Source organism: Lepisma saccharinum, chromosome 1, assembly GCF_977018435.1.
Source record: "Lepisma saccharinum chromosome 1, izLepSacc3.1, whole genome shotgun sequence".
Lineage (NCBI taxonomy): Eukaryota > Metazoa > Arthropoda > Insecta > Zygentoma > Lepismatidae > Lepisma > Lepisma saccharinum.
Window position 1 is genome coordinate 74,588,702 of NC_139229.1, and position 26,355 is coordinate 74,615,056.

Sequence of the window (26,355 nt, forward strand, 5' to 3'; positions counted from 1 at the left end):
ATACCTAGTCTTCCAATCCATTGTTGTGGAAAGGTTTCATGTAAGTATTGTCGAACATCCCGTCCATAGTGTGGCGACGCACCGTCCTGTTGGAACCAAACACGATTCAAGTTCAGTGTGGACACTTGGATGGCAGGGGCAATCTGTTCACGACGCATTGTCAAATACTTCTCACCTGTCAGATTGCCGTCAATGAAGAAAGGGCCAAGAATGATGCCTCCCATCATTCCTACTCAAACATTCAGTTTTTTGTGGATACTGGGTATGATGTTCCATCATCCAATGTGGGTTTTCATCGCTCCAATAGTGTCAGTTATGTCGGTTCATCTGCCCGTTTAACAAATTTTGCTTCATCAGAGAATACAATGTCAATATGGTTATCGATATTTCGCATCATTACTTCTCAAAATTCAATACGGCGATCAGAGTCATCTTCCGTCAGTTCGTGCACTAAACTCACTTTGTAGGGTTTAAACTTACTGCCCACAAAAGTTCGTTGCACTGAACTCTGGGAAATGTCCAGCGTGTTGGCAACGCTGGTTGTCGATGTATGCGAATTTTCCACAAAAGATTGTAACACATCCATAGAAACTGCTTTGTTGCTACACGATTTCGGCCTTCCTGATCGCACACGGTCTTAACGCTTCCACTTGCTTAAAAAGGCGAATGGTTAATTCGACGGTTGGCTTCAAAATTGGGTTACGTTCAGGGAATGTAGCATTAAATAACTATCGCACCTCTGTATACGATCGCTTGCGATCTCCATAGCCACGCATCATTAATAACGTAATACGTTCTCGTTCACTGAGCTCCATTTTGATCACTGACGCGGACACAAATCTCCTTCCTTTTGCACAACACTCCCCAACATGAGCAACATGCAGAACGTTCGCAAGGACGATAACAAATGCAACTGACCTTCGAGGAAGTTGACTACAATCTACAAGGTATGTGTACAGGTAGAGTCCATATCCAGACGAACACTGTTATTGCTGTCCGTGGAAGGGAAAGAAAAACAAATACCTACCTGATGCTCTTAATTCGTCGAATCGGATTGTTAGTTACAAAAGAGTATGTTATTCTGTTGTAAGGAAGGATTGTTTAGACTGGCATTCTTTAATTCGGTAATTTGCGATATTATGTTGTTTCCAACAAACTATCAAAACAACCCGGGAAAAGAACTAGAGGCAGGAAGGAAGAAACGAAGGGAAGTAGAAGTCACGGCCTCGAAGTAAGGTACCATCACAGCATTCATCTGGGGGAACTGAGGAAAACTTATATTCCGATCCATCACCCCTGGATTACTTTATGGGGTCACATGAAGAACAAAGTGAATCGCACCAAACCACACACCCTGAATGATCTACGGAATCGCACTGTGGACGAAACAAGAGGACTTCTCGGGATATGCTACAACTTGCACTTTGCAGTTCTTACGATCGGTTGGCATATTGTCAGACAGTCGACGGCAAGCAGTTTCAGCACTTGTTTGAGGCATTCCGTAAGTCAATGTCATGTTTTCTTGTTCATGCTCTCTGTAATTTGCAGTGTACAGTTACCCACAGGAATACAGTAAACAATTCTTTCAGACAAATCTCATCTTTTGCAGTCAAACATAGCACACCCTATCTCTTCCACGAATGGCGTTAGGTCCAAAATGAGTTCGGATTGTAGTTTGTGGGACGATTCTAGCCTAAATTAATGTGTCATACATACTCCTTTCCATTTGAAAATATTGCGTGATATCCAATATGGCGGAATCCAAGATGGCTGCCATGATGGTCATACCCCCATTCAATGCAGTTTCCACACCAATACCCACTTGCAACATGTGATTTTCCTCCGTCGACGCGTCTCGTTATTACTGGCCTGTCCCGATACTTTTGACTAGCCCTGTATAAGATATCTGTCCATATTTGAGGGCCCACTATCACACACAAATTACGGTTACGCATACAGTACAACTGGGCGTCCCAGTGTATATCGCTCGTTTTGACTGTTCGAGCGAAGCAGCTCTCAATCCCGTATGCTTCATCCGTGCGAACTACAATAGTGTCCAAAATTAAAGCAACAAACAGACATCCCTTCCTCGTGTGATTTTTTTGTTGATAAATTTGCCAAGTTTAACCTGTTGCTATCGTGATTGTTTTGTTGATAAATCCTGGCAGAGGTGCCTACAGGGGGGTTTTATGGTGCAGGTTGCACCATCGAGATTTTTTGGGGGGATTTTTTCCCTTCAAATAATATAAAATTCAACATTTATATTTTTCCAAAATATATGTAAAACTTTTACCTTAAATGCACCATATTTAATCCATTAGATGAAGAAATGAAAGTGTTTAGGACATTATCGAAGGAGGGGGGGTATCGAACTCCTATATATTAGGCCTTAATTGACACGTGCGTTCTGAGAGGGATTCTAAATTAAACTTTGGGGGCAGGACAGTATACAAGTGTAGGTCTTAGATTATGGCGAGTACTTTAGTTAGAGGGGGATTGAGCATTACTATTGTCTTTAACTGTTGCGGAAATTCTGATGTGGATTAATTTGCGGAAATTCTGATGTGGATTAATTTTTTGGAAGAGGCAATATCTACTCTTCATTATTAACAGTAAGTCTAAAATTCGCATGGAAATTTTGGTGGTAGGATTGAGTATGAAATCTAAAGTGGGAGATAGAAAGCTCTTGACAAAGTGTTAAATCTTAGACTGTCAAAGGATTTCTGTAGTGGAGAGTGAGTTCGGACATTAAATTTTGGAGGCTGTATTTAGCGATAAGGCATCAACACGTTTTCGACCCCGAATGTGCCAAAGGAAAAGCTGGAAAAGGAAAGGACTAAATATCTCGGGATCCTATATTGATTGAGTATTGACACCCCATTAAATTAATATTCTTCAAAGCCTGCAAAGAAATGGATGTAAAAATTTTCTTCCTCGCTTCGCTCGCACTAACTTGTTGCTGCAATGTGTGTTTGGCGCTTTAATGAGATGAATATGAAGTTTTTATACTAAAGCTGCATTACAAGACAAGTGATATTCTCGATTGATTGATTTTGTGTTTTAAGTCCACTTTATGCACTCTAAGGCTAATCGGGACTGAACCTAGAGTTTAAAGTGGGATCCATACGATATTCTCGATTATGATGAACGATTTTAGGGGTGGTCTTGAGGCATGGCACCCCTGTTTAGGGAGGAGGGACAGATCAAATATAATGTTCAGTAAAGCTAAGAAAAAAGTTACTTTCGGTAGACACGCTGTCGTAATTAAATATTTTGTGGGGATTACGATACTATGGTTTAAGGGCGCGAATGATATGATTTGGGGGAAACGCATGACGTTTTGGGGGGGGGGCATGGGCACCCCTGAATCCTGGCACATTAAGGTTAGTTTATTTTCTATCTTAAACCAGTTGTCTATGACATCATAAATATTACTATCACCTGATCGTATTATGTGGTCAAATGGACACACGGGAAAGAATTTCCGTTTGTTGCTTTCATTTTGGACATTAGTATATTTGGCGCTCGAGCGAAATCCTTTTCCTCCAGAACACTAATATGCATAAGTGTTCGGAAAGTTACTTTTAAAAAAGTAACTAGTAACAGTTACTTGCTTAAAAAAAGTAACAGTTACAGTTACTCGTTTTAAAAAGTAACTCAGTTACAGTTACCTGTACTTCAAAAGTAACTGTAAGTTACTTTTACAGTTACTTTCTGCTGAAAGTTTTCTTGCAATCAAATTACGCAAATCGATCATTAATTGTAATAAGATAATAACATATTTTGTGAAGACTAACATGTCTTTTACTTATGTTACTGATACTTAATGTAAGTCTTCGTATATTTATATTTATTATAAAATAAAGTGCTCTCCTGTGCTTTGCACAGCGCCATGATGGCGTATAGGGGGTGTGGAGTTAGAGCCCCCACACTTTTTTGATCATGGTCGAAGGTCGGGCTGATGTGATCAGCACCACGTCCCTGACATCCTTTACACCCCCCTACAGGATTTCCTCCAGATACCCACTTTATACGACGCTGGGTGGGCGGTGGAGCCGCTTCAACAGGTGGAAAAAATCTCTATTCTCCCCCACCAAGGATCGAATCCGGGGTGTCTCGCATGGTAGTCAGGCACCCAAACGACTTTTAAGGAATACCCTATGCGGTATTATCCCCATTTTTCACATCTTCTCAATTTATACGTATGTCATTTTTCTGTTTTCTGTATTCTCATTGGAACAAACACAAACATCCATGTCCGAAACGAACTAGAATCCGGGACTCCTGACATATAGTGTGTTGTGCTAACCACTACGCCACGGAGATTGACCTGAGCTACTGCGACTTAAACATTTGTATTTATTATCATTGTTGTTCTTAAGGAATGTCCATTGGAGTTCGGGGGAAGGGAGATTATACAAACTGTATAGAAAGAGAGAGAGAGAGAGATATCACTCACGTAGAATATATTCTAAGAAGGGAGGTCTGTTTCGCATAAAGGGCGTGTCAGAGAGAAATAAATTTGTTGTATTATTTCAAGCGTTTATGAACCAGAAAATGATTAAAAAATATGTAGTAGCCTATAATTGTGTGTTATCAATGAAGGTGAAAATGGCATTTTAAACTTACTCCTTCAGTTTTCTCTGAGAGGATTACATAAACAAGCAAGAATGATTAATGAATCTTCCTGATTCATTAGGTTGCCACTTGAGTGTTGTAATTCACTGTTGTATCAATAATAATCGTGAGATTTGACGTATCTGTTATTTATAGAAAACGGGTACTCATTTAAATCTTAAACGAATAGCACTTACCAATATATATTACTTTTTTTCAAAATGTCCAGAAATTCTGAATCGTAAATATGTGAATTTTAACTGGAAATGTTTTCACTTTAATTTTTAAATTATCAGGAACTGAGTTGAATGAAATCACGTGGAAAAAATTGGATTGTTTTCCATTCATATACGCAATTGCTATCTCTCGTCTTCTTCAGTTTCGTTCATACTACCAGTATTGTTGAATTATTTCATGAAAACACTGAAATATTGCAGTACGTCCCTTTTCAGCTTAATCCGATATTATAGCAAAGGAAGAAACTTACAGAAGGGGGAAGTTATAAGGTTACTGAGGAACAAACTACAGAAACAAGACACACTTCACAGCACACAACTGACAATGGCAAACTGTCAGCAATCGGAAGGAATTCTTCTCTAGAAGCTTATCTTCCCGCTTCTTGGAAATCCACGCCTCTTCCGTGGTGTGTATATCGCTGTGGATTTCAGGTCTACCAAACGAAAGATGAAACATACGATAAACCCTGAAATTTCTGGCACCTGGCTGGAGCCTATACCGACTGACCACCGCCAGGAGACAAATTTACTACAACTACTTTCTCTTTTCCTCTTCATCTATTGTTTGCAAGAATTAATGTATCAAAGATAGGCTTTTATATCACAGCAGAAATTAAATTCCAGCTCACTTTGAGTCCTAAATCGCCAATAATTTATGACACTTAGCTACATAGCAATTTAAGTGTCGCAAAGTAACTGTAAAAGTAACTGTTAAAACGTTACTTCTATCGTAAAACAGTAACTCAGTCACAGTTACTCACTTTTAGAAGTAACTAGTTACAGTTACATTTTCTAAAAAAAGTAACTGTTACTTGTAACTTAGTTACTTGTAACTAGTTATTTCCCAACACTGATATACATACAGGTACATGGGAGCCTTTGATAAGTAATTGGATTTTTATGCCCAGTAGCCCAATTATCTTTTACTAGTAGTTGTACTTAATTTTTACAGCAATCTTAGGAATGCTTTCAGACCGAAGTGACAAGCGGCACGGGCCCCTCTACTCTGTGAAGAAATCATTCACTGCGCACGCGCAACCAACAAACCATGGCGATACGCGCAGATTTCCGTGTCACTTCGATGCCAAAGGTTGCATTTACTTCTCATGGTTGGTTTCTCAAGTGACACGTGTGGCCTGTCGCTTCGGTCTGAAAGCTCCCTTCATGCTTGCGTAGCAATCAATCTGAAATTTACGTTGTAAGGCACGAAATTCTTAAGATTCTATGTCAGTTTACCGTTATCGATCAATCATGTGCATTCAAGTGACAAGGGTATATATATATATTAATTAATTTTGTTTTCCTTTTTCAGATGGCGCGAACGTGTTGGTGGTATTATTTCTCCAAATTTACGGAATTCCTCGACACAGTAAGTTTTACCTTTATTTTGTAATAAAAAGACATTCTGGAACGAAGTAAACGCACTTCAGTGCTTTAGAAAATATGTGTTCCTGAGATTCAAATATGTTCTCGAGATTTAATTTGTGGTAAAATAAGGTAGCTTGTTGAATGACGCATGCACTGACAATGATTTTTCACTGTCTATATAATTTGTTTTGGCAATCAATAAAACATGTTTGTACACGTTGTTTGTGGAAAAAGTTTGTATAGTGCATAAATGCGTTGACTACCATGTTAGTAATATAATAGTTTTGGCTGGAACGTAAAAATTCAAATTGAGAAGCCAGCAAAATTATACTGAGTAATCTTTGGATTTTGGGTACAATGGTAACAAATTTTGTTCAATTTTTGTTCTTGATTCATGTTCAAAGCTCTTCGCCTAAAAATAGTACTGTATTCCATTCTACGAAAAGTGGTCCTACTTCTTGTAACTAACAAAATTAATTAATCTGAAACTTTTATTAATGTTTTTAAAACTGCAATAAAGTTTCAATCTTTGTGAAATAATATACGTAATATGCATACGTATTTCATCAACAAAAATTATTAACATCTGTAGCCTATATGCTTCAGACATTTTTAAAGCGTCACACACGTATCATGTTTTCGTTAATGCTTTTCATGCATTGATGCTATGCCATCATACTCATGTTTTGTTTAAAAATGTATTAATTTCTTAGCAGACACCACAAATTTCTATATAAATCTATGAATATTTTAATCCCATCTCATGTCTAGAACCTTACGTTTTGTGTGTGAAATGTTACACACATAACGCTGCAATGCTCCATATAAATAACCATATGTTCGGTTTCGAAATGGCAATGTGCTGTATACAATAAGTGCTTTGTTCGATGCTTACTGTAGCAAGTGACGTACGATAGGATTCAGGAAGTCTGGAGAAATTGCGACACCCAAAGTCACAAGGGAAAATTTAAAATTTTAGAATAAATTGAGGGACGTTACATATAATTTACAGGAATATACACATACCTTGAAAAGTTCCCAACTGCAATAGGATTCACACACAATTGTGCTTGAAATTCTAACCAACCTTTCTTACATATGAAGCATCAGGTACAAGACATAGCCCCTCCAAAGTACACGATTCTGGGTATGCTACTGGCTATAGTGGTATTTCATATTTCTATTTGTTTGAACAGCAGTGGTTGTTGCTGAATATTATTTACATAGTTCTTTATTTTCAGATGTTCTTCATTTTGAGGAAAAAGAACAATCATGTGTCGAATCTGCACGTAATCCACCACGGTTGTATGCCTATGAGCGTCTGGATCGGAATGAAATTCGCAGCTGGTATGTATATTATGTGTATATCTGGGTATTTTCACTATAATTTGGCACATTGTACACTCAACGGCAAACGAAACAGTAGTAGGTGAATTGTCCATTATTTTCAATTTTTTTTTGCCAGACTGTGATGAAAATGAATTGAAATAAAAGCGTAAACAAGTTGCTTCGAATTCCATTCCTTTTTACAACACAGGATATAGAATAAAAAAATCATGAAAATAGCGATGGACAATCCCCTACTATTATATTTGCCATTGGCTGTATAAGTAATAGGGCCACTATTAGATGGACTATGTACGAGGTGATTCATAATGTCTGAAAAATTTTAGAAATTTACTACAGGTAAACGATATAACTGACAATGGTAATTCTGATGCCGATAGAACGACAAACTCTCAAAGTTTTTTGTACACGTCTCACAAATGCTCTGCGTGTTCACCTTTGCTGTGCTGAAAGGCTTGTCTGACAATCCACAGTTGCTTCACTTGGCCCTGGACGTCCCGACCAAGGAGCGATGCGCACACAGAATTTCTCGTACCATTTCTTGATACTATTGTACACAGGCGGTTGGTTCCTTCTGAACTTCGGGTCGAAATCGTCGCTTCAGTGTCACAGCGGACAAGTTTCTCGCAAATTCCAGCACACGCAATGCCTTTTCACGTTTACTTGGAGACGTTAGCGTTACCACTATGACATCGGGGAGGTTACGGCCCAGCGTGTTCGTTATTTCGCTTAACCATTGCGACCACCAAAAATTACACGTTTTCTAGTGCTCCAATCTCAGTGTGATGCCAGTGAGGGACGATTGCATTCTCCATGTGGATATTTGTATTCTCTCTTTGTATAATTTAAAACATACTCTGGACGCTAATGTCAAAGATCGTTTTATGCACATAAGTAGACCATTGCACTCCAACATACAGTAATATCTCCCAGAGCATAAACTGCAGACTTAAAGAAAAATCAGAACTGTTGAAAACGTTTCACATTTAACCTAAAAAGGGAAGAACATGTATCCCCGTATTTAAAGAAACTTTCTTGGCTAAATATCAACAACAGAAGAAAATACTTAACACTCACCTTGATGCACAAAATTCTTAAGAACGGCTCCTCAAAATACTTATCCGATAGACATTGTTCTCGTGCATAACTTTTAAAGGGAAATTCAGAAAAATGTCAACCTTGGTGGTCAAAATTATATATCATTGAAGATCAATGTTCTGATACATTTTTTACAGAACATCCTTAGATTGCGAATATACAATACATGTGTTTCTCAACTCTAAACTTTATGTGTGAAAAAAATATATCTCATCAAGTACTAACTACTCCACTGACTTTGATTCAGAAAATCCAGATTCATAGGTTGCCAATTGTCAGTTTGTTACTTCCATTTTTTTTATTATTATTTTTTTTTATGGAGGAAATTTGAAGAAATTTTGCTATGCAAGAAGAAAGACTAGACTTGTAAATTTTCTGGGTAATATTTTTCTCGTTATATTTTTTTCATGAATCATAAGAAATAAAATATTTGTCGGTCTGTTACCTTTGCAATTGTTCTAAAGGTTTCTGTGAAAGCTTCCGGGCTAAGATTGTCCCTGGCATGGACAACAGCAACTCTTTTCGTATTTGTATTTCGCATCGTTTTCTGCAACCAATGGCTGCGACAGACAACCATCCCACCTTCCTTTGACCCCTTTACTCCCCCCTACCCCCACACCTAGCGAACAAGGAAAATCTGTATGAATAAAATGATATTTTAGGTCCCCAATATGATTTTTTGCATTGTATGTATTTAGTGCATACTAGGAGTGACCCCTCCAAAAATATATGCTGCTCATATTTATTATCAGCGTTTTTATTGGCGCCGTCTCCGGCTGAACTCTTGGCTAATCGCGACGATGAGAATGAATTATTTGATTACAGAGATGAATGGACACTACGACTCGAACCCCGGAACCAGAGAACATTATCGAATTGCATAATACGCATTTTAGATCCCGTACACATCACGTGCTACATCATTTGGTGGCGTAATCCAACGAATACAGCACTTGTTGTTCGCAGGGAGGGTCGTTACACCGACTCGCGTGTTCGAGCCTGTCGATATCAATGCACAGCGTCCTTTCCCGCCGTTGCATAGTTAATGTTACAGGAAGGAGACGGGAGCCGCTGTTCAAATAGGAGTAAACGGGGAGGTCGTGCATCAGCGAATTTATCGTGAATGTTATTTTTCGGAAAGCATGGAAGGGAAAGGCGACGGGAAATTTTCAGGTTCTGGTCTGTTGGTCACGACACGATTGTTCTGTAAACAATGTTCTTTGACGCGATCGATCATTGTTGTATCTTTTAGGAAAATACACGATAGCGGAACACAGGCTCGATACGTGCGCGCAAGTGTGTGTGTGTGTATAACGTAACTGTACCTATACCCTGTCCCTGCTAACTGTGAAGCAGGGCCGCGGATTGCGGAGGAGGGAAATCGAAGCAGGGAAAGCGGGTAACTTCAGTCGCTCCCTCCCCCATTACGAATTCAGTTTCACTCACTGCTCATTGGTGGAGCTGTCTCGCGTCACTACTTGCGCAGAGACTTGTTCTCGTTCGCCTGCTCCACAGATAGCTCGGACAAAGTATAGCTACGTTTTGAAATGAGCAGTTGTGACGTATTTAGAGGGTGTCTAGAACCCCCAACCCCCAGAAAGACTTACCAACTAAAATGAAATAATCAGAATATACTGGTTTAGCATTTCTTTTGTAACTGGACCTAATATCATTTTTTTGTTATTCAATAAATATACATTTTTTTTTAAAAAAAATGCAATAATTTCCTTGCCAGGACAGTTTTTCATAAAAAAATTAGCAATCTTAACCATACGTAAGCTCAGTGTTGAATTCAGCCACTTTCCTCTGAAAGCTCCATTACAAGACCGTCTTCGATACTATGTCTAGCAGTGGCGTGCCCAGAATTTTCGAAAGAGGGAAGGGGTGGCGGTTACGTATACTTTTTTTTAGTAGTCACCCCTCATTTTGCCATATTTTCCAGCCTTTGGCGAGTTTTTTTTTTAGAAATACTTGGCCAAAGGGAGGGGTCTGACTCCTCCTACCCCCTTTCACCACATCAATGATCTCTAGTCTGTCCGTCCATCCTCGTCCTCACTAACATTGAAAAGCAGGAGAGGAGCATATAACAGTATAGCAACACTACGCAGTACAATAATGAATATGCATGGTTAAATGCAGCCCATAAACAAGCATGTGCAATTTTAACGTAATGATAAAGACCGCGCTTGCCAAAGAGCAATGAACCTGTCTGCAGATCGGTAGAAAGTCACCAGAAATTGCTTCAGGGTGAATGGTTTTTGCAAACTGACTGTTTGAATAAGATATATTTATTAGAAATAAAGGGTTTTCAAAAGCTTTGCTTGCTTTACTTTTTCTGTAATGGCCTTTCTTGCCATTTTCTTATGCTAACAGGAAGTTTCATATTGTGCAATATTTACCCTAACGTAATTCATATTTGGGACATAGCTTTCTTGTGCTCAACTATTCGAGGGTTATCGACAAATTGATACGAGGATTATTTCCTGCATTTCTAGTTTAAACTTTCTCTGTCTTTTTTATCTTCGTAGCTTGGAGAAAAGGTGCAAGGGCAGGATGTAATATCCTTTATCGACGATATTTTTACATTTCGAGTTCTTGTTCAGTAGGATTTGATTAGAATGTGTACGAATTATCTGTTCGACTCATTCGATCCCACCGGAGGCGCACTCAGGCACGGATCCACGGGGAGTGCGATATCGAAGTTCAAACCCAGAACCAGCTAATCTGGAGGAGAGGGGGGGGGGGAATTGTTACAAGGTTAAATGTTTTACTTCACCTTGAGTTATAAAAATACAAACCCTGCAAATAATACTGTGCGTCTATTTGCTCTTGTGCACTCGTTTAGTCCATGTACTCGTACGTTCCGGTTGAGGAGACCCGACAAGTTAATTGTCAAGGCTGCGGGAACGCGAATAATTCAAACCGAACACGGAAAAACTTTTAGCCTTTTCTTGTGCGAAGAAAACAGTCTGCTGCCAAATGATGTTTCCATGCTTAAGAGTAATTTGTGAAGATAAGAATTGTCAGAACATCATAAATGAGTTTTGTCTCATTGGTTACTAAACTAGGTTCATTGCTTCATTGTACTAGATAAAAGTACTTCTTGCTCCCGCCGGTGGGGAGGCGAAGAGATAGTCGACCTCCTCTGGAAACTGACATTAATGACTTGATTTTACATAAAAACAAAAGGGCTATATTTAAGATAGCATGGTCGTAGTTGGGGGGCCCTAATTTGATTTGGGGAGGGGAGCAGAACCGAACTTGGGGCTTAACTTTATGGGTTGGGCAGAATCGAAAAGTCTTTCCATTTCATAAAAATAGCGTTCAGAATTATTTTATAAATAATTGTTACACTTCTGGAATCACAATAATTACTTTTTTCTTACTTTTCTCTTCAGGTCCCAGAAGGTTAAGAAAAGTACCAATAACCTGAAAATTGGGTGGGGGCAAGTGCACCCACTTTCCCCCGCCAAGATATGTAAGATAGTCAATAAAACAAATTGATCTTATTCCTTGGACCTCAAAACACTGTTGCACCACGAACTTAGTTCACTTTAATAAAGCTAAAATCTGGTATGGCTATCCCCTGCCATGGGCGTCACCAGAAAGTTTTGTAAGGGGGTGGTTCAGCAGGGACATCTTAAGCTCACTATTTAAAAATGTATGTGTTTTTAAATATTTCGTGATTCACTTTCGTATATAATAACATAATAATATATGTATCATATAATAATTCATATTCATGTAATTATATTTATTTATTTGTGTGTAAGTTAAGATCTTCCTGCCTTCCCTTTCTCCTACAAGTCTCCAGTGATTTCGCACCTTAGGCACACATATCTGCATGCATGTGTGCTCATTTCTGCCTGCCTGCTCAATTTCTGAGTATGTGCTCTTTTCCATTTATATCGAAAAGCGAGGTGATGTTCACTGAAGGAATTGAGCTTATTATTGTCACTGTCAGCCTTTTCATTCAAACCATATGGAATACGTGCTCCAAAAATATTGAGAAATGAGCTTCCTCATAAAACCTTGTAAATTGTTGATCCGCCTCTGTTCTTGATTTTGCTCAATATTGCAAAGATTTTACTTAGACCAATGAGGATCTGGGAGGAGGGGGTCACACACGCTATCCCGTTGGGTGTTGGGTCCACTCATAAATGTAGTATATGCATCAACAGCAAATCAAGGTGCAAACTTTTAAAACAAATCTCATTATTGCGTGTGTGTAACAGGGGCGATTCCTCCATGTAGGAAGTGAGGAACTTCCTACAGTTCGTTTTTACTTATTTCCAGTTCTCTACTTTTTAGGAGTTTAATGCGTGTTATAAAATTATAAGCGCAATGTACGTACAATTGCCTAGGTTAGCTACCGTCAAGAGTTGACTGCTCTCGGTCGCTCCAGTAGCAGTCCAAAGACGATGGACACGGGCTTTACTGCCGCTTGCTGAGCAATCTCGGCGGTCATCCTACAAACAGATGGGTGGGGGGTTGAAGGGGTAGTGCAAGGGAGTGGGGAAAGGTTATCGGCGAGGATCGAGGAACCAGCAAGACTAATCAGCGATGCCAACCCCAACAAAATGTTACTAAACCAAGAACAAGAACAATTTGATCTTTGTTGGAACTTGGCACCGTTTCTAGCATAATCTGCAAACGCCAATCCCTGGAAGAAGAAAATCGAATTCCAAGGAATATGTTTTCAGGGAATAAAAATAAAATTATGTCCAAATCTTATTCTACTTCATCAGCGGACATGTTTCGAACGAAAGTAAGTGTGCCGATCCAGCGGAAAGCTTTTGTACAACCATGTCACAATCCATCCTCTATATTTTCTTCATCCTGCCCGATTTAGTTCGTCAGGAGATTTTATGGTAGGAAATAGGTAGAAAGTTTGGGGGCAAACAATTTTCTCAAACCTTTTTATGTTCGATGTTGATCCCATGTCGTTTGTTGCACCATTTTAAACAATTTCGGATGGGGAAATTTACACTATTACATAACTGTTAAATATAAGTAACGCAAGTTCAAAACTTTAGAAAAGCAGATGCAAAATTACCATTATCCGAAAAAAATAATTAATAATAAATTCTACCACAATTTAGAAGCATTTAGCATAATTTCGAAGTTTAAGCAACACTTTTTTATTATCGTCAATCCACACGACAGAGAGGGGGAAGAAAATATAAATTCTTGAAAAATCTGAAATATCGTCAATGTTATTTTCGTCGATTTTTATAGGTTCACATTTAAATATTTCGTAGTTCAAAGTGAGGAGCAAGGGCCCCTTGCCACACCTTGAGCATGGGCCTGCAGTTAACATTCGAAATGCAATGGGTAGTACAAGCAAGACGTGTGAATGTAATTGAACCCATTTTTCAAACCTTCCTCGGTTTACCATAACTTCTTCCTACACTCCGAGAAAGCCACTGGTGTGTAATGTAGATGTAAGTAGGTCCCAACCAATGAAAATGATTAAAATATCTTTTAACAAATTGGCTATTTTTCCTTCATTTCAGGTGGCCACAGCACATTTTTCTCGTTGCTCAACACCTTTGTTCATATCATCATGTATTTCTACTACATGGTGTCTGCAATGGGACCTGAGTATCAAAAGTTTATTTGGTGGAAGAAGTACCTCACCACCCTTCAAATAGTAAGTTTATTCTAAGTCTTTGTTTATTAATGCTTATTGATTATGCTTTCATTCATTTGCTTGAGTAAAATTTTCATATCATATTGTGTAGCTAAATAAAATACAGCTGCAATTCAGTGGAAATAAGTTATACAATACTTTCGTATAAGATGAATATTTGTAATTGTTACTCCAATATTGTTTATTACCTTGTTCCCCAGAAAAGGGGCCAAAACATTAAGTTCATCGATCAGGTTTCGTCTTTCTTTTACAGCTTATGGCTTCATGCATTCATCATTATGTAATGTGTGAAAAAATATAATTTATGCTCTAGTTATTACAAAAATATACTTGGAGAAAGATCATCAAGTTCTTATAGTGATCACTGATCAGTAAGTTGCAAGGTATGTGTATCGCATAAATGAATCCTATTCGTTCTGATAAAGTGCATTTCTTTTCAGGTACTGGACTGGATTTTGCATGTAACATTTATTTCTTGGAACTTCTTTTCATTCTTTTAAATTTTATTAGGACAGCACACAGTATACAGTCTAATATTAACCTTTGTCTATGCATCTGCAATGTTTAATTCAAAATTTTTGAACACATTGTAAACTAGTGCGCTATTACATGAAATTTAGTGAGAAATGTAAATATAATGTAAGTATTTACCATCAAGGTTTTAAGCAATAGGGAGACTTATAGTACAAGTTCTGTTCTGGTTATTTGACTTCATTTTTCTATCTTTTATTGTTTAATCATGATGATGACAATGGTAATTTGATGAAATAAATGAATATAGTTAGAATCTAGGGGTTCAGTACTCTTAAGCACAGTGTAACTATTGAAACTACAAGTAAACTGCTGTGCATATTCATGTGCATAATAATAAATATGCTGAAGATGATAATAACATATCACCTTTAACTCTGCTACTTAAATTAGCATTTTCTTTGGATCTTCTCAGAACTCTGAAGAAATCCATACCTATCATAAGATTGATATCTCCCTAAACTGGAACCAAAGAAAAAAAATGTCATAAAGTAGAATGTGCTCTGCAAATTATACTTGTATATGAGAGAATGAAAATTCTAAAATCTTTATTTCCAGGTTCAGTTTGTGTTAATCTTTGTTCATCAATTCCAACTTCTTTTCATCGACTGCAATTATCCAAAGGGCTTCATGGTTTGGATTGGTTTCCATGGTGTGCTGTTCCTGTTCCTCTTCTCAGATTTCTACAAACAGGCCTACACATCCAAGAAGGTGAGTTTAAAGATGATGAACAGTCTTTGAATTCACTGATATCCTAATTATTATAATTACTTTCTTTTCCCAGGGTGGATGAGTTCAGGTTTTTAGATCTACCGAGTTGCATATTTTTAGCATTAATTTTCGAGATTTGGAAGACTAACTGCAATGGTGTGCTCGGAAGTTTTAAAATAGGAGAATATGACCATAATGCAGATCTTCTTTTTTTCACATGACCAGTCCCACCCCCCTGCCTTGGGCACACCACTGCTTAAATTGGGATAGTAATAATTGATTCTATTGTCTAGCTGCCTCATAAATGGTGAAGATTGGTATTAAGAATAAAGGAAGTGATATTTTAATACAATACATTGGCATTGTCGAAAGGATAAGGGTTCAATTGCATTGCCAGATTGCTATGGAAAAGAGGACATCGGATTTGTCAAATGAGGATAAAATGTTAATAATATTAAGGCATATCCCCCATCCCCAAGGAGCCATATTTCTCATGTTAAAATTCTTGATCACTTATTAAAATACTTGCTATTATTTACAACTTCCTGCGCACAACTAAAAATCTCGTACATGTTCATTTCTCGAAGTTCACAGCACAAACAAGAGATAATATTAAATTCACCACTCGTTCTTTCCACAACTACAAAGCATACAAACTATAAATTGAAGATCATTCTGAGAAGCTCTGAAACTGACAGAACAGTGATATCAACTTCATTACTTAAATTATTGCTCACAAGAGAGTAAAACTGGCTCAAAGATAGATTAAAAATGGTATTAAATATGGTATCATAGGTTGTATTTAAATACTTTGTGTATCTCTTACAAGTATATATGTATTTACATGTAGCTTACTGCTCCATATGCAGTTATCAACTTATCATATATGTAACATTACATTGACAAGGGTTAGCTGGCAGAGCAGCCTATAGGCTGAACCTCTTCCACTTAATAAATAAACTTATTATTATTATTATTATAATTACAAGAAGAAAATGGGCCATTCCACGGAGAGTGAGCCTAGATGTCCAGATTGTTACATGATATGTTTGATAAATGTGTCACTGTTACAGTGTAGACATCTAGGCTCACTTTTTGTGGAATGGCCAAAATGCACATGTTCATCTGATAGTACTTACCAGCAGGGCTGAACTGGGTCTGCCAAGAGGGTGGTGGCAATTTTCCTCGACAGGGTGACAGATTGTGAACAGTTGGAAGTAAGAAGGTGCGGAATGTGTATTTTCAGAAGGGCACTGAGAGGGTGCACCGGGAATTTGCTCAGTAGGCCAGTCCGGTCCTGCTTCTGGGGTACAATTATGCTTGCATAATGATATGTCATATTAATGATGTAGAATTTATTGCTCGTTCATACAGCTTTAATAATTTTTGCATGAAACAGACAGAGACAACATTTGGGTCCCACCAGTGGTGGGTTGACATATCTCTATCTGGGGGTGGGAGGGGAGGAATCAGATTGATGACTCCTTAGGTTCTCTGTTACTTTAGTTAATTTACTGTTTGTTTTGGATAGCTAGTGGTGCTCACTTGATTCTATAACTCAATTGTTATTTACTGCTACATTAAGCTTGAGTTATTACTACCGATAATTTCAGGGGCCTATAAAGGGTGATCATCATCATTCATTCTAATTACAAGTGATGATTTGTTCTCTGTTTTAGGTGTCTTAAGGGGTGATCACTTAAATTTAGATGTGAACTGGGAACACCAAAAGGGAAGGGAACAAAGAGTACTCTTACATTAATAAATGATGTAAAGGGCTATTTTTTTTTTAAACCTCCGATGGCACCGCCAGGTGGCCCGTGAAGTGCTAGGGAACAGGGCATCATGCAGCGTGATTGGTGTCTCCCCTGCCACTACAACCACTACTGCCAAGGCCAAAGCTTCAGTTGAAGCTGAACGACAGGCACGTAGAGATGTCTGCTACAATCGACTCTCCCACCAAGTGCAAGATGTGTTACTGGTTGACTTTATGGAGCTGGCAACCACAATCAATGCGGCTGCATACTGTGAGAAATTGCGCAGACTACGTAGAGCCATCCAGAACAAACTGAGAGGCATGCTGTCTTCTGGCATTTTCTTGCTTCATGACAATGCCCAACAACATGTTGTTGCATCAACCCAAGTCCTTCTTCAACGATTCCAGTGGGAAGTGTTGGTTCACTCTCCCTACATCCCAGACCTAGCACCGAGTGACTTCCACCTTTTCCCAGCGATGAATAAGTGGTTGGGAAGATGGAGCTTCCACACCAATGAGGAGCTGGCTCAACAGACAGGCGGCACCTTTTTTTGCAGAGGGTATTGGAAAGCTGGTGTATTGGTATGATAAATGTTTGAATCTTCTTGGTGATTACTTGAAAAGTAGATGATACATTGTACCGAGTGCACTCACGGTCCCTGGAATGACGTGTCGTTCATACCCCGGGACGGGGTCAAACGTCGTTATGTGTACGGGAAACCGGTCGTGATTCTTACGGTCCAGGTTTTTAAGTTCGGTACCGAGACGGTCGTTTATTGTCATACTAATGCGAGGTGGAGATAAATACCTTGAAATATTATACTGTTTTGTTTACCTTAGGTATGTAGATTCGAACAATCATAACACACTAATAGCATAATATCAGATACCTGAAAAACATCAAATAACAACACTGATGAACAGTAAAAACGTGAATATATTGTAACAACAAAAAAAAATATTGCAATCAACAACTGTTTACATCGCCGCCTCAATCGCTCACTCATTCACTCTCTTTCATTCGCACATCTGAGGTATTTTTACATGTGGATATACATACAAAATCATGAATCTGATCAACATACCCTTCCTTTTTAGTTTTGAACCTTTACATGAATTTAGGTCATTTGTCTGCCAGCTCCTGTGCTCTTTTAAATTAATTATGCGCCAGCCCTCGGAAAGCAGTTGTCTAAAACAATTGGGTGGGTGTGGTTAAATCTTTCGTTCGAATGAACGTACGCATCAAGTCGTAAGCATGACATTTACCAAGTGTCTCGGATGGGGGTAATACACATAAGCCTCTCTCGTCCAATGAGAACAAATACACCATTACATAGTGATGCAAAACTTAATTCTCTCCAGCTGCCGGAATACACAAATCAATCGTCTGCACGAGCAAAAATTACATCAAAAACCACTATGCAATAAATAATACTACTTCACGTGCACGACCTTGCAATAAAAAAATACGCTTTCCACAATTAAAAAGGACTAATCAGTCAACTATTGACAAACTAAATGACGCGACGGGGCGGTCGGTTACACAAAAATGGAGCACACTTTGACAATTTACACTAAAAATTAAAGTAATGGAATGGAGATTCTAACTCTGAATGCAGACAATTAAATTAGAACATGAAATAACCATTTCTCATAACAATACTAAAAATCATCAGACACGGAAGTTAGGTTCCGGGTTCCTGAGTCACTTTGCAAATAAGTGAGACTTCGGTGTTAATGTTATGGCGTTGATACAAACAATGCACGTTTACATGGACATAGATCATCTGAAGAATTCTCTACCGGACTCTGCTACATCGTGTGATCGTTCATCTCTCCTGATTGCGGGACTTGCACACGGTTCTTTTGCGGCAAAATTGTTCTCCGGGGTCGGTCGCGGCAAAGGATGATTGCGGCGATTTTGGGCACTTTCACTTCCTTAGAACATCGGGTGTTCCTCTCATCACTGGCGTCGGCTGTACGTGGTCACGCGCCGGTCCGGAATCTCTCTAGTATCGGGCATCAATCAAGCATCGTCCTGGAACCATCTCTAGTGTCGGGCATCAATCAAGCGTCGTCCTGGAACCATCTCTAGTGTCGGGCATCAATCAAGCATCGTCCTGGAATCATCTCTCTCTGGTAACGGGCTTCGATTGGAATGTCAAACTGGAAACGTCCTTCTGAGGGTCGGGCAATGGTCGGAACGTCAAACTGCAAACGTCCTTCGGGCTTCGGGCAGTGGTTGGCTTTGATGTTGTCTTTGGCGCTGGCTGGCTGGCTTCACCGGATGGTGGTGGTACATCGTTGCGGGGGTTGGGGAGGCGACGGCCTCCTTCCTCTATCTGTTAGCCGGCCATCCTTATGATAGTCCATGCTTGGAAAAAACAAACCACGGCATAATGCTTCACCAAATAAAGCGCACACTGGTAAGTCTCTATCGACAATTCGCTCGAGGTACGTAAGAAAAACAAAGTCCACGGAGACAAAACAATAGTCACGCGAGAGTGTAGCACGGAGATGGATGCTTGCTCGCGCTCTCTCTCTCTCTCTCTCTCTCTCTCTCTCTCTCTATCTCTCTATCTCTCTATCTATCTCTCTCTCTCTCTCTCTCTCTCTCTCTCTACGAAATCCGGGTAAAAACTGTGTTTTGGCCTCGTAGTACTCTCGATTTATACCACTTTCAAATTTGTCCGTTGAAAAGCACGCTAAAGTGGCTTGGCTTGGGTCTCCAAAGAGATGGAAATGACCTCTGTCCATTGTCTTGAAACGTGGTCACAAGGTGCATCCTCGATTCTTTCAAGCTTGGGCTCCAGCTGATTATCCTGGTCATACGTGAAAAATAGGTTCGCCCACCCGCAACGACTCTTCGACGAAAATAGTTCTTCCTTTTCTCCGTGACGTCCCGTGTTGGTGCAAATATGTCATGTTCTAGGCCGCAATGACAGTTCGGCTGTCACTCAGGATAAAGCCGTCTCCCAACTCCCGATGTCTGGCTCGGATACAAATTCATCCACAAAATAAATCAAACCTCACACTTTTATATTTGAACATAAAATGAATCAATAAACAAAAATAATTTATATCAAACTGCGTTTCACATGTCACTGGATACCGTGACAACGTATACGTAACATTTGTCAGTAAACCCATTTTGCTATTCACTGTGGTTTTGATTTAATTCCCTATTGGAGGTTGAAAAAAAAAATAGCCCTCATACAAGTGTGGGATATATCACATCCTCTCTTCCCCCCTCTTTACACCCCTCATGGGTTCCATGTAGTGAAATATTAATGTGTAACCATTTATGTAACATTTCATGACTTGACTGCTATATTTTTTTAATTCTAGGCAAGACGTGCTCAAAAGAATAGAATTACAAACGAAGATCCCAATGGTAATGCTAAAATATATGAAGTGGAAGCTGTTCCAAATAGTGTTACCAAGAGAACCATCACGAACGGCACCTCCAATGGAGTTTCAAATGGCCACATCACGGAGAAAACTAACTGCATATACAATGGTTATTCTACAGAATTCTCAAAGAATTACTCAAATTGTTACTCAAGTGGAGTTTTCAATGGGTACATGGTAACTGGTGTCAGCAACGATCCCTCTCGAGAGGAGAAAACTGAATAACGAAGATATCATCATAATGGGAAAGTAATTACATATAAATGGTTTGTACTTACGAACATGCACAGACAGTTAATGAGGCATCATCGTTGACCTATATCCGCCAATTAGTCAATCGTGTTGTTGACCATTAAGTGAAAGACCAAGTCTTCCGCAAGCATTGGAATGTTGAAGGGGAGAAATCGTCATCAAAAATTCCAAGTATTGAAGATATTTTGTGGGGACTGGAACAATGTGATATCTTGATTGTAAGTGTTCGGTAGGAAAGCTGCAAAGCAAACTTTTAAGCTGACAATAACAATAGGATGTTGTATTGTAAACATTTCTTCACTGAGAATGTGTTACTGTGTATAATAATGGATTTCTTGAGTTCAACTGCTTACAATGTAAAGCCACTCTTTTGATTTTTTTCTTTGTTGTTGTTAACGACTCCACCAATGATTTCCTTGTGGGTATTTATCTGTTTTCCTCGTGTATTGATTGATTTGTTGTCAACCACTTGATTATATAAGTACAAGTCGTGCAGTTCCAGCACTTTATCGCCAAATGCAATGAGGTAGCTCACAAATTCCTCTCTGTTGTCTCAAATTAACTGCCCTAACTTCCGATGTGGAAATTGCTTTTTCTATGCAGGTAATTTTGTTTCATTTCTCTTATCCTTACTAATTGGATGTTTTTATTTTCCTCTGCTTTCTCAACATTCCTTTTCTTAGAAGAATGTGGTTTCTCTTCTTCCTCTTCTGGAATATCTTCTTTCATAGTAAGTTTTGAATTCTTATTTGAAGAAGATGCATCATCTTCATTCATCCATATCTTTTTTCTGCTTTTGGCAGAACTAAGCATCTACTCAGATGAAGCAGCACACTCTCTATCTATAGATTTTGGCTTTTGTTTTCCTTAGTGTCAATCTGTGCAGCTGTGAAATCATGATTATGTTTTGTAATTGCAAATTTTGCAGTGCTTGGGAGCCTTACAAAAATCCCATCTGCAGTGTGAGCAACATTTCTTTTTGTGAATCCTGTTCCTGTAATTTACCTGCAAGCTACCACTATTCATGGCAGTTAAAACAGGAAAGAGATTTTCTCACAAAACCGCTATTATGTTGAAATTTTTTTTTGTGTCCCAAGAACTTAGAGTATTTCACCCCCTTTTCTCCAAGATTCAATCAATTTATATAATTGTGTTTGCATCAAACTATTTTTGCCTATTGTGTACTATCCATCACCAACGGGTTATTTCAGAGATACTAATATTAAGTGCCATTAAAAGGATTTAGATACATTCCAGAACATGACAAGAGAAACTAAGTTTTTCATAATAACAGAAAATAGCATGGAAAATACACTTAAACCTGCCTTTATGATCATCTTTATCATTTAATGGTTCAGGATTGAACACCAAAGATGCATTGTAGTGCCTTATATATATATATATATATTGCATGTTGAAATTGCTCCATGTTAAATTCTATGTGGCAGACAAATGGTAATTTTCATAATGTCATAAACAATAAAATGTCCAAAGAAGTTGATTCTCAGATTTATAGGGCTATCCTTTTTTTATTTACTGATTTGATAAACTTAGATAAAAATATTTATAAAATTGCAGTGCTCCTCGTGTCATAAAGCACATTTGATATTTCTCCTGAAAGATGTGTATTTTGCCAGAAATGCATGAATTTACAGGCTTGCTACATTCAGCATAAAATATTTAAAATGTTGATGGGGATAATAACAATTAGATTCATAAGATTAGATAAATTCTAAGGCTTTGTTGAATATTATGTATGTTAAATAGTCTGTTTATAAATAATAGTACCAGGGCTGCCATTACGAAATGCATGGCCCTGTGCGAACTATATCCACAAAGCTTCTAATATTTTGAACTTGCATTTTTTGTAAAAATTCTACAAAAAAACAAGAGAGTTGTCCATATTTTAATATTTGTCTGCCGTGCAATATCGGACATTCCACACTGTTAATTATAATTATTTGTATCATTTATTATATTCATGAATGGAATCTGCTTATTTTATCCATTCATATTGTAAGAGAAGTAAGCAAAATAATGAAAAATAATCTTAGAAAAGGATCTTTCATACTATGACCTTATTTAATATCATTACACAAACCTTACTGAAAATATACAAATTTGGCAACACCCTTATTGTTATTGTTAATTCTGTATGTGTTATAATTGTTAAACTGTCTCAGAGCTTGGATGATTCCATTGAATTAAGCATTTTGGAAGTTGAGTGTTCATAGATGTGGTTAGTAAGGAAATGCGTATCAGATGCTAATGGCAAAATATTTCCAATCATGTCAAAAATTGTTTGCCATCAGCTAGTTCTCACATGTTTGTGCATTCAGTGTGTGCTTGCATCAGGATTTGCAAATATTTCTACAGCAGTGTGCAATATGCAAGGTGCGAGTTTCAAAATATTGTGATATTTGCCCCATAAACAGTTTACAGCTGATGTTTATCTGAATTGTTGTTCTTGAAAATGTCTTGTTAAAGTGAAAGAATGTTCGCAATGAATACTCTTTACCACGTTTAATCTCAAAAGTAAGAGTTATACATTTTTCAGAGGTTATTGATGGTACTCCATTGAGAGACTCTTAATAAAATGTAAAACTTGTTTTTCTAATAGAAGAAAAAGGAAAAGGGGAGAATGGTTCCTAGAGAACATGATATTTTGTAAGTTTTTTGTATATATTTTGTATATAATTATCAGTTGTAGATTAAGGAAATAAAAATTAGAATTGAATGTGGCTACATTTTTAAAAATTTTATGTATTCATAATCTGAAGCACAAGGCACTAAACACCCGTATCATATGGGTGTTGTGTGATGTGTCAAATTACCTTCAAACCATAGGTGGCATCAGCATCCCCAAAATCTACTAAATTATAACAACAAAGGTAAAAAAATGGATATGTAGGAAAGAAAAAAGTGGTCCGTTCCTATATGGGTGATGATTAACATGTCTCAATTAACCACTGTGAATACAACTATAGTGTTTGATTGATTGATGCTTAATTTTAATTCTCTTTTTGTGTCACATTCAGATAATTTGTGAAGATGGGGGGGATGAGTGATGACATGATGAAACTCGTGAATGGACACTCGCAAACATCCATACCCAGGTCGGGATTCAAACTTGGGACCCCTGACGTCGTAGTTCGATGTGCTTAACCACTCTGCCACAGGGGTCGGCAACTATAGTTTTTATTATCATTAAAAAAACAGATTTCAACGTAGTAACACACATTTACTTACTGTTCTTTGTAGTTTAAATGTTGCTTAGATAAATTAATTATATTACTTTTATTACATTCTTCTTCTCTTACTGATTTGTTAATTATCTATATTTTGGTTATTCAATGTTAGTGGTAGCATTAGCCAGCCAGCTCTGTGACTGGGTTTATTTTAAGTGGTCAACCTTTGATCTCTCCTCCCAAGTTCCCAAATTTGAGTCCCAGCCTGGGCATGGTTTTCTTTGTGAATGTGTCTTCCATAGTTTCACGTAATAACTCATTGTTTTGATTGACAAAAAGTGGCAGAAAAGCGATGCTGGTAACAAGATACAAATATATTTTCAATGAGTATGAACATTATACTTTTAATGGTTGTAATCATAAAATGTTACCTTACTGCAAACGAAAAAGTGGTTGTAAAGTCACTATATAAATATCGGTGGTTTTCAATTTAATAAGCATCGCAGTTGGACTCTCGACATTGCCTATGTTTGAAAACAATATTAATTACACTTCAACCAATTAAGAATTTGTGGTATCCAAATGAGAGCAAACTTGATAGATAAAGGCAGCCGGAGCATGATGTTGATGCCAGGTAAAAAATAGTAGAGGTGATTGGTGAAGCACATATATATTCATTACTTGTATTCATGGTGCAACTACGAGTGATCCTCCCTACTACACTGGAGTATCCTTTGAACCAAAGGTAGATTTTCATTCCTGCTGAGAATTATTTAACCTCTCTCCCCAACCATTACAGTATTTCCATTAGATTGAAATGTAAATGTGTTCATGATGCAAGTGATTTCAAATGTCATTAATGCAATTGAGGCAATGTAAAACTGACTGTCTGTACCAGCTATCAAGAAATATTTTGAATTTTGTTGCTGTTGATCTACAAAGACATAGGTCTTAAAGCCCTTGTAATGAATATAAGTCCCATTGGCAATGTACTTGTTTCATAAATCAGAAGACAGCCTGATGAGTTTGTGTAGGCCTACCTGTTGCCAAATTTGATGACAATTAGCAACAGGGGTCACCTCAACGAGAGACTGGTAATGTCAATTACAGTCTAAGGGTTATGGGTTTGGATTGCACGTTGTTTTTCAGATCTCACTTTGAACTGTAGGTCCAGTCCTGATTAGCATATATGTACATAAAGTGGATTCAAAACTAACTTCAACATTTTTCAAGAAACGAAATTCATTACAGCAAGCAGTGGAACAATAAACAGTGGCACAGCCCAGGATTCCTTCTTTGAGAGCAGGGATATCGTTAAAGGGGCTACTGTCCACCCAAACTTCCACGTGACCCCCATTTCTTAGTGTTTTACTGGAAATTTTTGCTTTGATGAGAAATACTGCAGAATAGTTCAGTAAATGATGATTACAGTTTAAAACAATGCTCTTGAATTTTCTGTGGCATGAACCCTAAGGGTAAAAATGCAGTGAAACGCGCTGCTGTGCTCGAGAGAGGGATAAGTATGGACTGATTTGTGACTCGGCTCTGTGTGATTTAAAAGTTGAAAAAATCTTCCTTACTACTTGATTACTGATTCTTAGTAAACAATATCACATTGTTTTGGAGACAGAAAGAGAGGAGCATTTCAAATGAAACAAAATTCTTAATTATTTTAACACGAATATAAGTAGCCACGGTAGCTCAAGTCTTGTCGACCTCCGTGGCGGAGTGGTTAGCAGAGCATGCTAGAATGCCAGGGGTTCCAGGTTCGAGTCCCGGTTAAGGCATGGGTATTTGTGTTTGCCCAGATGATAAGAAACTGAGAAACTGTAAGAATTGAAAATTGTAAAAGTGTGAATGGTGCAAGATACCTCCGTATTTCGTTAGGGCATCTGACTACCATCCGAGAGACCCAGGTTCGATCTCCCGTGGGGGCTCCAGTGCCCACCCAGCATCCTACAAAGTGGGTACCTGGAGGAAACTCTGGGAGGGGGGTAAAGGCGGCCAGGGGCGTGGTGATGATCACATTACCTCCACCTTCGGCTGTGATCAATAAAGCGTGGGACCCTAACCCCACACCCCCTATATGCCTTAATGGTGTGATGCATGGCACAGGGGAGCACTTTACCTTTTTTTAAACTTTTTTTAACACTATTATTTTCAATATTTTAATGGTAATTTCTATTT

The 26,355-nt window shown here is 38.2% G+C and overlaps 1 protein-coding gene across 3 annotated transcripts in view; it reads left to right on the forward strand.

The window, feature by feature from the left end:
• The window catches only part of LOC145996562 (very long chain fatty acid elongase AAEL008004-like), a 129,444-nt gene extending 105,722 nt beyond the window's left edge, over positions 1 to 23,722 (forward strand). For all 3 annotated transcript variants that reach the window (XM_083133068.1, XM_083133062.1, XM_083133066.1), the window contains exons 5-9: positions 6,166 to 6,222; positions 7,463 to 7,568; positions 14,183 to 14,319; positions 15,409 to 15,561; positions 20,666 to 23,722. In XM_083133068.1, the coding sequence (XP_082989194.1) occupies positions 6,166 to 6,222; positions 7,463 to 7,568; positions 14,183 to 14,319; positions 15,409 to 15,561; positions 20,666 to 20,953 (741 nt within the window). In that variant the 3' untranslated portion in view covers positions 20,954 to 23,722. The remainder of the gene's footprint in view (positions 1 to 6,165; positions 6,223 to 7,462; positions 7,569 to 14,182; positions 14,320 to 15,408; positions 15,562 to 20,665) is intronic.
• The last annotated feature ends 2,633 nt before the right edge of the window (positions 23,723 to 26,355 follow it).